This window comes from Hypanus sabinus, chromosome 23, assembly GCF_030144855.1.
Source record: "Hypanus sabinus isolate sHypSab1 chromosome 23, sHypSab1.hap1, whole genome shotgun sequence".
In the NCBI taxonomy this organism is placed as follows: domain Eukaryota; kingdom Metazoa; phylum Chordata; class Chondrichthyes; order Myliobatiformes; family Dasyatidae; genus Hypanus; species Hypanus sabinus.
In genome coordinates this window covers 34329824-34345504 of record NC_082728.1, presented here as the reverse complement: position 1 = coordinate 34345504, position 15681 = coordinate 34329824, and the positions used below count along the sequence as shown (strand labels likewise).

The 15681-nt window shown below is 38.9% G+C and overlaps 2 protein-coding genes across 5 annotated transcripts in view; one reads left to right on the top strand and one right to left on the bottom strand.

The window, feature by feature from the left end:
- narf (nuclear prelamin A recognition factor) overlaps positions 1 to 7462 on the bottom strand; it is a 38366-nt gene extending 30904 nt beyond the window's left edge. Inside the window, exon 1 of one of the 3 annotated variants that reach the window (XM_059948704.1) lies at positions 7343 to 7462. The gene's annotated coding sequence lies outside the window, so the exon portion shown is untranslated. Of the gene's footprint in view, positions 1 to 216; positions 302 to 7342 lie in introns of those variants that run through there. The other 2 variants (XM_059948701.1, XM_059948703.1) reach the window with 2 other exon arrangements.
- LOC132380114 (cytochrome b-245 chaperone 1 homolog) lies at positions 99 to 14712 on the top strand. 2 transcript variants are annotated; one of them, XM_059948705.1, is made up of 8 exons: positions 99 to 217; positions 369 to 490; positions 5601 to 5746; positions 6203 to 6244; positions 9132 to 9205; positions 10755 to 10851; positions 11459 to 11603; positions 12521 to 14712. In XM_059948705.1, exons 3-8 carry the CDS (start codon positions 5659 to 5661, stop codon positions 12645 to 12647), a joined length of 573 nt encoding a protein of 190 aa, XP_059804688.1. In that variant the 5' UTR covers positions 99 to 217; positions 369 to 490; positions 5601 to 5658; the 3' UTR covers positions 12648 to 14712. The 2 variants fall into 2 exon arrangements, with proteins under 2 accessions (XP_059804688.1, XP_059804689.1); XM_059948706.1 differs by lacking the exon at positions 6203 to 6244.
- Positions 14713 to 15681: the final 969 nt, after the last annotated feature.

Genomic DNA, 15681 nt, shown 5'->3' with positions numbered 1-15681 from the left:
CTGATTTCACCCCTTCTGCACTCGAAAACAATAAAATTTAAAAAAAACAGTTTGAATTTAGAGATTTGTTCCACTTTCGTTCAGTTCGTAGAAATAAACGAGTTCAAACTAAACCGTCCGAACTATTTACTATTTATTTTAAAGACCAGCTTCTGCAAAAGTAGCACTTCCAGTCCCAACTCTGACCTCCGGTTGGCTATCATGAGAGATACTAACCGTAAGTTGACACAACTGCGGAAGCGACCCAGCCACTCGTGAATACTGCGTTTTGTTATTCATTTCTGTGTTGGTTGCAGTGGAGGGGGAGGGGGTGGGGGGGGGGTGAGGGTGGGAAACGAAGTTAATTCGTCCTTCTGATTGGGTAGCAGGCATCCGGAGGCGGATCCTAATCCAAACCAATGAGAGAGCAGAGATCTTCAAGCGAGAAGAGGAAGAAATCATTCTGAAACTTGCTCGCCTTGCTGGTGAGGTTCACAAGGAAGAACTGACGGTATGACTTTATTCCTCTAAAACCAGAATTATTTTCAAGGGCAAGGGTACTATTTCATTGTTTTAATGCCGGTCGTTGTTGTTTTAGATGTGTTTTCTGACTAAAAGTTTCTGAAACTGATCTCATGCCACTCAATAGATCCACTACGGAACAGATTTCAATTAAGACATGTGTTACTTTCTCATTCTAAAATGCGTTTTTAAACTGCACTGATTTTTCTTCAACGCTTGCATGTTTAAGATATTTAATTAAGTGCTTTGCTATTAAGTGTTGCCTCTAAATCTCAAGTTGTTCTGATTTTAGACTTTTCCCCGACAGTTGTAAGTTATACCGCAAAAACGCCCCTTTTGAAATCCCTTGCCCAACACCCTTCAGTCTCAACAAACCAGGAAAGAACAACTATAACTGCAAATTTTCTAAGTGCGTTATCTTTAACAGCGGAATTGTCATGATGGGGTCAGATTAGGGATTAAAAAACAGAAAAGCTGGATGGCACTCAGCAGATCAGGCAGTTTCTGTGGAATGAGTTAGAGTGAACGGTTCAGTTGGAACACCTGTTATCAGAACCTGCCTCCCAGAGGGTATGTATGTTAAACTAAAACTGCGTGCAAGTACAATTGACCTGCCATATTTAGCCACAGTGACTTCTTTGAACCCATTGATTTCACAGAAGGGGCTTCCGAAGACGTTCTGTGCCTTGGGTGAGCAGCAAACGCTTAGATTTTACTGATTTAATTGCTCACCGATATTGCTGCCCCCCCCCCGCCCATATCCCATCCTTTGTGTTTCCGTCATACCCTCATTGAAAGACAACAGCGGCAGATTACTGGAAGTTACCAACACTCTTTGGAGCCACAATACGAGGAAGGTGGCCACAAAGCATTAACATTGATGTAAGATAAACACCAAACAAGGATTAGGAATTAAGTTGAAATGACTGCATGAAATTCAGCATAAAATATTAAAGTTCATTAAGTGTAAATACAATGCGATTGGAAGTGACTTCTAAGATTGAAATACTCAGATGAAAGAGTGGAGATACAAAGTGGTCGAAGAGATGGATCATGAAGTTCTCCTTTGATGATAGACCAATGGTCCATGGGGAACTTATAAATGTATTCATTTAGAATAAGGGAGGCATGGTGGCGATGCGTCTCTACCAAAGGAGTTGTAAGGTGCTTCTTCCCTCTGCTAGCCTGTAGGTCTCCCCTGTGCAAGGTGTAGCAACCTGCTTAGCCCTCCCGATCAAGGTTACATGAAGTGATGGGAGCAGGTGGTGGATGGTTCTATCCACTGGTGTATATCACAAGTCCTGGCTGTGCAACTATTGACGCCGGGCAGTCAATCTCTGAAGCGTATTGACAGTCGCTTGTCTTGTAAAGACACGGTCCAGCAGAAGGCACTTCTGTCGAAAATTAATGTCCATGGATAGCCCACGATTGCCTATGTCATACAACATGGCGCATAATGATGATGATATTCTGGAAGCGTTTCCTTTAAAGAGTACTGCAGTGAAATGCCACAGCTTTGTCCATGAGTAGCACTTCTACAGTAAAGTTATAAATGATCTTGATGCACTTAACACACGAGTAAATGGAAGGAACAGCAGGCCTATGGAAATATTGTTGAAAAGATACTTAATTAAGAGGCTGTCAAAGGAAAGACTGATGGCTTAGATCATAAATTATAAAGCCTAAAAAATGGAAAAAAGTGAGGACTGTTGGAAAAGGGAGAATTGCACAAGATTAAAGTCAGAGAGAAATACAGCATTGAAACTGGCCCTTCAGCCCACTGAGTCTATGCCAGCCACTTACACTAATCCCACTTTATTTTCCCTGTATTCCGATCCATGAGATATAGGAGCAGAAGTAGGCCTTTCGGCCCACTGAGTCCGCTCCACCCTTCAATCATCTGCTGCCATGTTCCACCGCTCACTTATACAAGAAGTTACAGCGGCCAATTAACTGCACATCTTTGTGATGTGGAAAGAGACCGGAGTAACCAGGTGGCATTCGCATAGTCACAGGGAGGGTGTGCAGACTCCACACAGACAGCACCAAGGGTCAGGACTGAACCTGGGTCAGTGGAACTAAAATACTGCAGCTGTACTGCCTGCTCCCATGGTTTACAACTGCAGGATCATAAGGACTGATGGTCATCTGTGCATAATCCCATGAATACATGTTTGCAAAAGAGCATTTATGAGGAAAATGTAGTGGCTGGCTACAATAATGCTCCAGTAATCTGGCACTCTGGTAATGATAGATAAGCAGATTTTCCTGATTATAGATGTAACATCTATTAGCAACCCAAATTATTTAAATTTCACTAAGTTTATTGGTTGCACGGTAATATATGAAATTTTACAGCAAAGCTTTAGGTGTCATTAGTCTAATTAGTTCAGCACAATTTCGTGGGCCAAAGGGCCTTTTCCTGTGCTATGTTGTTTGGTGTATTATGTATGTGCTAAGCCAGTAAGTTCAATAGTATCAGGAAGTATGCAAGCACTTTGGTCCCATCCTTAGCTTCCTAAACTGACCCATGTTTCTGACCCCTGGTACCCTGGGTTCCAACCCCAGGGCTAAATGCACACACTGCCCACAGTCTGGACCCTGCCCCACCCGCAATCTGCTCTGCTGGCTCTGACTGCACATCCTGCTTGCATTCTGGACCTCACTCTCATGTTCTGGACTGGAAAGTGAACCCAGAGCTGGACCAGCTGGATTCCCAAACAATTGGATGCTGGATTATTGGAGTTTTATTGTACAGGGTTCCAAAAGGTGTTTGAGCAAGTGTCATGCAATGGCTTCTCAACAAGATTGAGGTCCATGGAATAAAATGGTCAATAGCAGTGTGAGAAGAAGTTTGCTTAATGGTTAGGGACTAAATTAGAAAGCACAATTAAGATATATATGAGAAGGCTGGAGGTGTATGTGATAGTTTGTTTAAGAAGTGATGAGGTAGAATAAGAAAAAGAAGTATATAGGCCCCATGGATGGAGTACAAGATAAAGGAAGTCAATGATACTTTTAACTCTGGTTTGGTCACATCTGGAAACTTGTATCCAGTCTCGGGTGCCACACTTCAGAAAAGATCCAAAGGCTTTAGAAAGGGTGCAGAAGAGATTTTCTGAAATGATTCTAGGAATAAATGATTTTAATGTTATTGATAGACTGAAGGAACTGTTGTGGTTCTAGGTGAAACAGCAGTGGTTCCAGGAGGATCTGTAGCAGTATTCATAATCATGAAGTGTTTTGGAGAGTATGAAGAGTAGAAAGAGTTCACAGAATGCCCATGAACCTGGGGATGGAGAATGGAAGGGATTGACAAAATAACAGCAGAATTCTGAGTATGGGTCCCTTTGGAACACCACTAGTCACAAACCTCCAGCCGAAAGTCCCATTGAGTACTATCCTCTGTTTTCTATAGGCAACCAATTCTGAATCCAAAGAACCATGGATCCAATGCACTTAATCTGATAATTTAATGCCTGCACAAAGTCAAGTTCCTAATTAGACTATCATTTACCTAGTGCTCATAAATCTTTTTCCTAAGAATCCTCTCCAGTAACTGACATGAGACTCACCAGTCTACAGTTTCCAGAATTATCCCTATTTCCTTTCATGAATAATGGAATAACATTAACTAATTTGTTGTTCTCCAGGACTCATCTGTGGCTACAGGGAACACAAAGATTTTGTCGAGGCCCCAGCAATCTCATCTCTTGCCACTGTCAGTAGCCTTGGGTATATCCCATCAGGCCTTGGGGACTTAGCCACTCTAGAGGCTCAAAACTATCTTCTCTATCTTGAAATGCCCTAGCAAATTAGCATTTTCCATACTGATCTCCCTATACTTAATGTCCTTTTCCTTGGTAAATCCTGATGCAAAGTACTCAATTAGAACTTCACCCACGTCCTCCACCTCCGAGCACACATTCCCTCCTTTATCCATGAGTTGTCCTTATGCTCCTTAATTATCTTCTTGCTCTTGATATATGTATAGAGTTCCTTGGGATTCTCTTTGATCCTAATTGTCATGGACATTTCATGGCTCCTCCTGGCTTTCCTAATTCCCTATTTGAGTTCTTTTCTGGCTTCTTTACAATCCTCAAGATCAGTTTGATTTCAGCTTCCTGAACTTTATATGAACTTTTTCTCCTTATCTACATTCACCACCTCTCTCAACGTCCAAGGTTCTCTTACCTTGCCATCCTTCTTATTGGAACATACTTGTTCCATACTTGGTGCAGCTTGGCTTTAAACATCCTCCACTTGTTAGATTTGGACTTGCACAACACCACTGTTCCCAATTAACTCTTTCTAGTTCCAGGGTTATGGTTCCTGAGTGTGTGTTTTGGGGTGGGGGGGGGGGGGGTGGAAAGTTGGTAGTATAATGTCATCAGAATGGTTATTTTTCTTATTTTTGCATTTTCATCCATATAGACTCAACAGATGAGCCCTCCACTTTGTCCCCACTGAGTGCACCTGTGATAACACCTTTCTGTTTTTACTTCTGTGAAGAGCTATAGAAATAGTTTTTCAAATTGAATGTAAGATGACTTGATAATTACATTAGCTGTTAATTATACAGATTTTGAACCTGTGAATCTGTTCTAATATTTATAGGGGTAACTTATGACAGCAAAATCTGAAATGTGTTTAATGGTATAAATCTCTCAGGTCATCAGTGCAATTTCTTGATAAATGCAGCCTACCTTATTTATCTTGCATAATAGCATGCTCAATTAGCATTCAAAAGATGGTGAATCATTCTCCTTCGCAATATCAATGATATCCATAAAATAATGTATTTAAAAAGTTGTGGGCAAAGAGTTAAAAGCATTGAGTAATGTTGGTTAAAAGTGGCCTGATTAACAAGATTGTCTTCCTAAACTGCAAAATAGTCTCAGAAACATTAGCTGTATCATCAACAGTGGTTTACTGGAAGCACATACCACTTCTCCAAATCCAGTACATATTGGATTACCTTATAATAGCTACAAAAGAGACATTTGCTATCAGTGGGGCATCTAACATCTTTGGCAATGCTCTTTGCTGCATCTTATTTTCAAGTGTGTATTACACTGTCATTTTGTGGTTCATTACAGGTCCATTGAAAGCATTGCCAGTTTATATTCCATACACTGGGAATTGTTGTTCATTAAGATGGCATACATGACTGTGGAGGAGAAAACAGATTCAATCCTGCACCTTACGAGGTCACCTGGTATTAGATCATGGTCTGTGTTAGTTGGTAAGTGCATGGTAATTAAATCACTTTCAGATGGTAGCAGTCTCACTTCAAAAGAATTAGGATGTAGGTTCAAATTCCACATAAGTATGCCAGTGTTGTGCAATGGCAGTGCCATCTTACTGAATATTATCTTTTGAATTATGCTTTCAGACTAGAATCTAATGTGCTTCATCTGTAATTTCAGATGAATACTAAGGATTCCATGGGACTAATTAAAAAAAAGGATTTAAAAACTTAAATTGTTTCATTGTTGTTTGCACAGAACAAGTGCAGCAGAGCAAGTCCTGCAAGAGAAATTAATAGAATGGAGTGTTTTGAGGGCTATTTAACAATGAATTACTTTGGTCTTCAGCAATGGAAGTTGGATCAGTTAGTACCAGCAGGAAAAAAGATTTCACCAGAAATTTTATGATTAAGAGAATAGTTATGAGTGAAATGTTCTTTTCTCTCCTGCAGGAATTGGTTCTATTGGGTTAGCTGCTGCCTACTACAGTATGGGTGAGAAAAATCATGATCTAATCTTATATCTGTAACATATTTACAGTTCTGCTTTACAGATTTGAAAACAAGTAGGCATTTGCAATCATATCAAATTAAAGGGAACCTGGAACATTACATCAATTAACAGAAAATAATAGAAACTGCAGCTAACAGAAATAATTGACAAATGTTATGCTTGGAAAGATGAAGCGGGAATGGATTACATGATAACACAATCGACATTATTTTCTGTAGAGCCCTTTTGGATGATGTTGATAAAACTGCAGATTAAATGAATAAAGTAAAATGTGCAAATAAATATTGTAGGATTTTATGATGTTATTGGACATAAATCCACTAATTCAAATAGAAGCAGCTCCCTTTACGCATGTAGTCCGACCTGTCTAATTTTCTGATGTTTATTGTGCCCAAGTGGTCTATTGTGGCTTGATAGTTAGTTGACATTTATCTGTCTCGAAGGACAATGAGTGATGATCATCAGCACCACAAGCCTGGGTGGGAAATATTGAGATCCTGGGATGCCCAGTCATCAAGATCCCCCTCATGTCCTCATGAGTGTAGTAAAAAGGAAAGCTTATGAAGCAATATGTTTGGTACCAGCTTGTTTGCAGGAGCTGTCGGAAGGGTGTTCAATGGCATCCAGCTACCTTAGGGGCTCCACTCCAGATTTCCTGTCTGGGTTTATTCCTGTAGACGGTCTCTCAAGGCTGCCCACAAGGCAGTGGAGCTATTTACCCATAGCTGGGGATCTGGTTCATGAGCACCAGCGCATGTCCACACACTGGCGGGCCTGAGTGCTACATGTGCAGGGGCCAGACCTCCTCCCCGTCCTTTAGTTCAGCCTGAGTCGGAAAGGTGTTCAGGTTCAATGGGTCTAAGGAGGAGGCACTACTTGAGGCTTTCTGCTGGAGAGGCTATGTACTGGCAGGGGGAGACTTGCACATTCAGCTCTCCTTTTCACAAGACTGTTAGCCAGTGGTGGAAGTTGAAAGTGAGAGCCACAAACACTACCCATTACACCACCACACTAGACACGTCATAACAACCATTTTGACACCTGTGGCTAGACATTAATCAAGGAAAATCACAACTTACCTCTGTTCTTAAATTGTCAGATTGTTATGTTGGCAAAAGCAGGTGATAAGGTGTTTGTGAAGCGTGTGATGTCAAAATTTTGTCTGTTGATAAACAAATTGACTACTACTGGGAAAGTTCAGATTTGAACTTTATTCCTCCCTTAGCAATCACTGGCAGGACTGGGTTATCTACTTATTAACAAGAAATGGATGGATAACCTAGACTTAAGATAAACTTAGTTACTGTGCATTAGTTCCTGTTCCAGACAAACATGCTGAATATAGAATGTAGCGCTGTAAAATATTATTGAATGGAAATCATCTGAATTTAAATGTAAATTACAAACAAATGCAGTTTTTTTTTCATTTTCACTGCCAAATCTAGTGGAGTAAGTTGCTTATGTTTTGTAGAACTGATTTTTATTCTTTTAAATTTGACGTTGAAGATGGCACTTTCTGCTGCTGTACTCAGACACCTTTATGTTACACAATAAATCAAGTAGCTTAACACTCAGTACTTAATGTTTGCACTCCGGCTTCAGTTTAGAAAGGTTTCATTATGTTCTAAAAACTTTGAAGAATGTATGATGCTGTTGGATCACTTGATAACAAATAATAAAAGTTTGTAGCTGCACAGAAGGCTGTAGACATATACACTGGAAGTTTATGGTCTTGGATCAGTTTTCAACTCTTGTTTTGCCACTTTGAATGGAGGAAAAAGGATTGGATGGACGAATGTTTGGACTGAATTTAAGACTGATAATAGAAAGTTACAAATTAAACCTGCATAGTATGCCCAGTTTAAATATTCAAAAAATTGTTTTGAAGTGAACTGCACTGTGTTTTCACCTGACATTTCATGAACCTTTCACCTTATACACTGCACTTTATCTGTAATTGTAACATTCTATTCTGCATTCTGTTATTGCTTTCCCTTCTGATAGATAGATCCCAAAGGAAATTACAGTGTCACCGTAGCATTACAAGTGCACAGATATACAAATATTAGAAGAGAATTAAGAAAGAATAGAAAATAATTTATTTCAAACAGACTAACAGGAGGGGGCCATCACTTCCCCAACTATAGGTTAATTCATTTTAGAGCTAATGACCTTATATAGCACTCTGGAGCAGCACAGTTGTCTTAGTCTATTATTAAAAGTGCTCCTCTTTTCAGCCAAGGTGGCATAAAGAGGGTGAGAAACATTTTCCAGAATTGCCAGGATTTTCTCTAGGTCCTTTGTTCTACCACAGCCTCCAATGTATCCAGTTTGACGCCTATAACACAGCCAGTCTTTCTAATCAGTTTATTGAGCTGGTTGGCATCACTTGTGTTGATGCTGTGTTAATACTTCGATGTACTGTTCTTGTGAAATGATCTGTACCGATGACATGCAAAAGGAAATTTTTCACTGTAAATGTGACTGTAATAAGCCAATTACCAATTAAGAAAATATCTTAAACTTGAAAAAATCTGCAGACACTGTAAATCAAAAGCAACACACACAAAGTGCTGGAGGAACTCAGCAGGTCAGGCAGCATCTACGGAAGAAGATTTAAACTTCAGGCTAGGCATCCCTTAAGGAGAATTCGCAGATGCTGCCTGACCTGCTGAATTGCTCCAGCATTTTGTGTGTGTTGCTTAAGAAAATATCTTGTAATTTGCGTTCTGCTGGACTCCAAGATAATCTGAAATTGTATCAAATGATTCTGTTTTCTAGCTATGTATTTACTACTGTGAAGTTAAGGTGAGATTATTTATGAAAGACTGAACAAGATCAAATAAATGTATTTACTTATTTTTGCAGATAATTGGGCATGGAAATTATTCTATGTTGCAGGATGCAGTTTTGTAGCCATACAAAACTTGGAAGACTGGGAGGTAGGAAAGTACTTGTTAGGGTTGTCTTCAGTATTTGTGGTGTTTCTGTAAAGATAATTCATGGCTATGCAATACTTTAATACTACTTGTGAAATGAAGCAATTAATGTGACAGTATTTGGTGTTTATCAAGGGTGTTCATTGCACTTGATCTTTCCCCTAAGTTTTAGATTGCTCCCTCAAAAACCACTGCATTGGCGGGTTCATTTGAACCCTGGCCACATTTAATAGCAGTAAACTGTAAGAATAAATTTCACCAATTTCACTCTACATGTCGTTCATGCTTGTGGTTTCTGTTCTTTAGATATCTTTGAATTCACATTCCTGTGCAAATACTTGCCAACTAATCTCAAGTTATAATCAGAAAAGTTGAGTTTATTGTACATGGACACACAGATGCAATGAAAAACTGATTTGCAGCAACAGCACGGGGAAATTGCATCATATAAACAACATTCACAAGTAAAACATAAGTTATATAATTTTTGTTTACAAGAAACATTGTTAAACTAAAAAAGTAAATTTTAGTGTAGAATGATCAAGGTATTCATAGTTCAACACATGCAAGATAGGTAACAACTGTAGAAGGTAATAAACCGTCAATGTTTCAGGACAAGGCTTTCATCTGGATTGGAAAAGGAGGTAGAAGCCAGACTATTAAGGTGGTAGAGGGAAGAAATAGCTGGAAATTAAAGAGATCAGTATTTGTCCCATCAAGTTGAAGACTACCCCGAAAAGAGTACGAGTTGTTACTTCCCCAACCTGAATTTGGCCTCATCATGGCAGTAAAGGAGGTCATTAACAGACATGTCAGAATGGGAAGTTGAATTGAAACGGGTAACCATGAGGAGATCCTGCTTCTTACAGCAGAGTGAAGGTTATTGGCAAAATGGTCACCCGGTCTGCAATGGGTCTCACTGATGTAAAGCAGGCTGCATTTGGATACAATAGATGACACCAACGGACTCACAAGTGAACTGCTGCCTCACTTGGAAGGGCTGTTCAAGGTCTTGAATAGTGGTGAGAGAGGAGGTGTAGGGGAACTTACAGCACTTGTCATGCTTGTTGGGCTAAATGCCAGGAGGGAGATCAGTGTGGTGCTAATCTGCAGTAATGAGTGTTTTGCTGGCTGATTCAAGAACCAAAAGGATAAAGGGAGTAGCTGTTGTTGAACCAGGTGATACAAGACTTCACATGAGGAAATCTGCAGATGCTGGAAATTGAAACAAGAAGACTTCTGTACTTTCTGTCTGATGGTAGCTGTGAAAAGATGATGGCCCAGATTGTGTGCTAAGTTCATATTTAACAATTGAATTGAGAACTTTTGAATTATTATCTGAATTTTGGCAAGTGACAAAAACTTAATTGGGGAAAGCTCTACATTTGCAGTTGCGAACGTGTGCACCATCTGCTGAGCATCACCTTTTATACTTGATGAATAAAAACTTTGTACGTAGTTTGTTGAATATAATGATAACTGGCAAGAAATAAGAATGTAGGCCTTGGTGTTTTTTGATTTGTTTAATGCTGATGCCTCTTCTGTTTTTCAGGAAGTTGTGTTTGACAAGATTAAAGGAACTGCAATTCTTAAGAATTTTAACCTTTATACGAGGATACTGACCATGTGGTCTAACAGCCAGGAACAAGGTGAGTTGCTAATTATTAGCTCTTGTATCAAATAGCTTTTTGCCCTCTATGAAAAATTCTTTGAATGTGATGACAGAAATCTTAAAGTATATTGAAGTGGTGGAGAAATAATTACTCCCTTTGTACAGAAAAGGAATTATTTATTTTTAGTTCATGTGGGTTGCCAGAGGGCGGCATGGTAGCGTAGTTAGTGCATCGCTTTACAGTATTAATGACTCAGGTTCAGTTCCCGCCAGTCTCGTAAGAATTTTGTGTGAGGATACTGCTAAATCGGGGGTTGATGGGCGGCATGGCTGGAAGGGCCTACTCTGCCCAGTATCTCAATTAATTAATTAATTAATATTTTATAATCTGCCTAAAATATTGAGCCAAGGAAAAGGCTAAAACAAGGTTTGGGCCCTTTATGGAAAGACCAGCATTTTAATGTCAACCTTTGCAACAAGGCAGAAACAATGCATGTGGCATCTTCTGTAGATTTCACCTTAATGCAATGACATGAGCCAATTCACCTTTACCATGTTAAAGGAACATTGAGTGGCATCACCGTGTGCTATAATTTTTATGCTAATTTTGCTTATGCTGGTGACTCACAGCAGACTGTTTATAGTTGTGATGCAGATTCAGCATATTCATGACGTGACTGTGGAGGAGGAGAGAATACGATATCTGGGCAAAGGTTATGTTGTTGTACTGAGATTTTCAGCTGGGTTTTCACATCCACTTACCCAAAGCGCAGTGCTGGGTAATCAAAGGTAAACTCTTTGTTTCTTGAGTCAATTGGATTGTGAAATATATTAATCTACGTTATATTTATGTTGGAGAACTAGAAAAAGTATTTATATTGAAGTTTCACACAGTTATGCTGATTTAATTACTTGTATAAGTTCCTGTGAATTAAATTACTTTTTCATATTTTCTATATCAGCATCTCCAGCAGTGCAACTGATGAGCCTTAGACCAAACGGATGGTCTAAATTCATGATTATCCACACAATTGTGCCACTGTTGAAAAACAGATAAGAGGGAAAATTTAGGAGAGAAGGTAGTTTTAGAAAGTTGTTAAAGAGCAAACACGAGGAAATCTGCAGATGCTGGAAATTCAAACAACACACACAAAATGCTGGTGGAACATAGCAGGCCAGGCAGCATCTATAGTGAGAAGCGCTGTCGACGTTTCGGGCCGAGATGTCTAGGAGGAAATCATACTTGTTCTCAGATCAAAGAGTGAGCAAAGCACAAGAATGTAATACAGAAAAAAATATTATTTTTACATTTACCATGAAGGACAAAACAAGTAGGAACCAACAAACTAACATATGATAACTTGGCAATGTTGCACCTTCTGCAGCCACTATTGATAAGCAAAAGTAAATTAGAAACTATAAATTGTGTTTTCTTGTCAGATGAATGCAGAAACCACTAAAGTACAGCCTTGAAGACAAATAAATCTGTACCAGCAATTTTGAAGGACAATCCATTTAGTCCAAATTCTTTCCTGTCAGTCTGTACTATATTCCAGACGCTTTCCATATGCTTATCCAGTTTAGTTTTAAAGGATAGTATTGACTTTATATCCCACGTATTTTGTGCATCCTATCCACTTGTTGCACCAAAATGCTTTTCCCGAAGTTTGCATTTCTAATTTATTGTCTTTCTCTTCTTTTCACAGTGATGTGAAGGCCATAGCGGAACTTATAATCAACTTTCTGAATCTTAACAAACCTGACTTTGATGAGAAAGCAGAATTGTCTGCAGACAGCAGTGAAAGTACTGGTAGTGACAATGAAAAAAACTGATGATTAATGGCAGAAAGCGGTTCACAGACATTTTGAACACAACTAAAGTAAACCAAAGGCTTTTAGCGTCTGACAATATTGTGGAACATTAAAAGATCATCTATAAACACACCACTTATGAAAGTATAGTGATCAATCAGTGTCCAACACTTAACAAAGAAGCAAACTTCTTCCCCAGTGCAATGAACTATACTTTTCACATTCCATCAATGCTAACATTGACTGCTTGCTTTAAATAAGTGTACAATAAATTGTACAAACTGTCAAAAATAATATCCATCCAGGAAAATTGGAACGGAGAAATTAGTTTTGTATTTATTTTAACTATTCCAGTTTAAAAGAAGTGGTGCATTGTGAAAGTAGTGCTCTTGCCTCTTAGCTCCAGAAGCCCACATTCAATCCTGAACTTTGGTGCTGTGCATGTGGATGCTGCTTGTTCTCCCTGTGGTAACTTGGGTTGCCCATGGGTGCTCCAGTTTCCTTACAGATCCTAAAAATGTGTTTATTGGTACATTAAGTAGTTATTGTAAATTACCCTCAGTTCAGGTAGATGGGAAGAGAATAGAGCTGATGGACATGAGAGAGAAAGAAAATAGTTTGCAGTGAAATAAGTGGCAAAATGGGCTTGATGGGATTATTGAAATAGCCAGCATAGCCTTGATAGGCCAAATGGTCTCCTGCATCAAAAGGAGAGATAATATGAAAATATTCTGCCTACAGCTGCTTAAAACTTCTTTCTGGGGTTTCCTATGAAAGAATTTTCATACAATGTGATGCTAAAGCATCAATTTTGGATATATAAACATCAACGTAGCATTAGAATAATTTAGGTGTTGAGTAGTTTGTGTTGTAACTTGAAATTATTTCGAATGGCCAAATAGATTTTGCATGAATTCTGTTTTGACAGACCCTTTTTGTTTTGGGATCTTCATTTTTGTCCAGCTATTATTGGAGCTACTATCTAATACTAAACATGGGTCAAGTATCATCTATAAAAAGAACATTTCAGCTTAATAATGGTATTTCAAATTTCCTGCATCTACAGTAATTGCTTGCATAATTCTGAATAATTTGCATATTCACTATTTTCAAATAAAAATCATTGTGAAAGGATGTGTTCAGAAATATTAATTATTTAAAGATTGCAAAATTTTGGATTAAGTAAAAGGGAGAGATTGCTGAAGTTCCCAAAATAAAGAATAAGACAAAAAGTTTAGAAAGGGTTAACAATTTAACTTCCGACAACATGGAGTGGAAATTGAAAAGGGTGGTGAATTCAGGACTCAATGTGTTAAATTTTAATAAACAAAAAGATACAAGGAACATGATCTAGTAGATCACAATAAGGTAGTTCATTAGACTGGGAGAAGTGCACAGTTGCAGTAGCTCATCATTGCGCAAGGCAGTGGAGAAGATTTAAAACATGAGGAGCTTCTTTCAGTGGGATTAAGGAAAACCCCACGAGCAGCATGTTGGAAATTCAAGTCGGGGGCATAAGTGAGTGTGGTTGCTATAACTAAGAAGGTGCTTTGAAAGCTGAAAGGTCTTAAGTTAGATAAATCACCTGGACCGAATGGGTTTTGACAGAGATAGCTGAAGAGATTATGGAGGCATTAGAAAGTGATCTTCCATGGAACTCTAGATTCTGAATTGAAGCCAGAGGACTGGAAAAATCACAAATGTCACTTCTACTCTTTTAAAATGGAGGGATGCAAGAGACAGTAACTTATATGCCAGTTAGCCTCACTTCCACAGTTGGTAAGTTGTTAACAGCCCATTATTAAGGATGAGGAGGCACTAAATCAATTATGGTTTCCTTAAGAGGATATCTTGCCTGACAAATCTATTGGAATTCTTTGAGGAAATAACAGACAGGATAGACAAAGGAGAGTCAGTGGAAGTGGATTACTTGGCTTTTCTGAAGGCACGGCATGTTACATAGCACTATCCAGTGCAAGTAACCTGGGTTCAGTTCCTTCACTGTCCGTCAATAGTTTGTAGGTTCTTCCTGTGACTGCATGGGTTTCCTCTGGGTACTCCATTTTCCTTCTATATTCCAAGAATGTGCAGGTTAATTGGTCAAATGGGTGTAATTGGGTGGCAGTGACTTGTTGGCTAGGAATGGCCTACTACTGTACTGATTCTCCAAAAACAAAAAAGACCAACAAGGTACTGCACATAAGTCTTCTAAACAAGGTAAGTCTATGATATTACATCAAATATTAGCTAGACAGAATAACATTAAAAATGCTGTTGGAGCTCAGCTGGTCAGAAATAAACAGTTGACTTTTCTGTCTGAGACCCTTCACAAGCATGGACAGAAGATTAGTTGACTGGTAGAAGCCCAAAAGAGTGGGCAAAGAAGCAGTAGATGAAATAGAATGCAAAGAAATGTATAGTCAATGTATGGACTTTTTTTCCCAACAGAGGAAATTCAGAAACTGGAGGTGCAAAAGAATGTGACAGTCCTAGTACAAGATTCCCTAAAGCTAACTTGTAGGTTCAGTTGGTAGTGAGGAAAGCAAATGCAATGTTAGCATTCATTCCAAGAGGACTGTAACATAAACGATATAATGCTGAGACTTTGTAATGCAATGGTCAGACCGCATTGGAGTATTATGATCAGTATGGGACTCCATATCTAAGAAATGATGTTCTAACTTCTTGTTTAGAAGAGTTATGTGCTGCACCTTGTTGAAAGTCTCATTTTATTTTTCTATTTGGAGAATCAGTACAGTAGTATGCCCTTCCTAGCCAACAAGTCCCTGCCACCCAATTACCCCCATTTGACCAATTAATCTACTAGCCTGCACATTCTTGGAATATGGAAGCACCCAGAGGAAACCCATGCAGTCACAGGAAGAACGTACAAACTATTGACAGACAGTAAAGGAAGTGATCCCAGGAATGAAAGAGATAATGTATGTATGAGGAATGTTTGATGGCTCTAGGCTTGTACTCGCTGGAGTTTTGAAGAATGAGGGAGGGAAATCGCATTAAAACCTGTCCAATATTGAAAGATCTAAGTAGAATG

Bases quoted from the DNA above. Each gene is read 5' to 3' on its own strand.
- LOC132380114 (XM_059948705.1), top strand. From the start codon at position 5,659: ATGGCATACATGACTGTGGAGGAGAAAACAGATTCAATCCTGCACCTT. The intron at 10,852-11,458 runs GTGAGTTGCTAA...GACTGTTTATAG, and splicing joins GTCTAACAGCCAGGAACAAG to TTGTGATGCAGATTCAGCAT. The intron at 11,604-12,520 runs GTAAACTCTTTG...TTCTTTTCACAG, and splicing joins GCAGTGCTGGGTAATCAAAG to TGATGTGAAGGCCATAGCGG.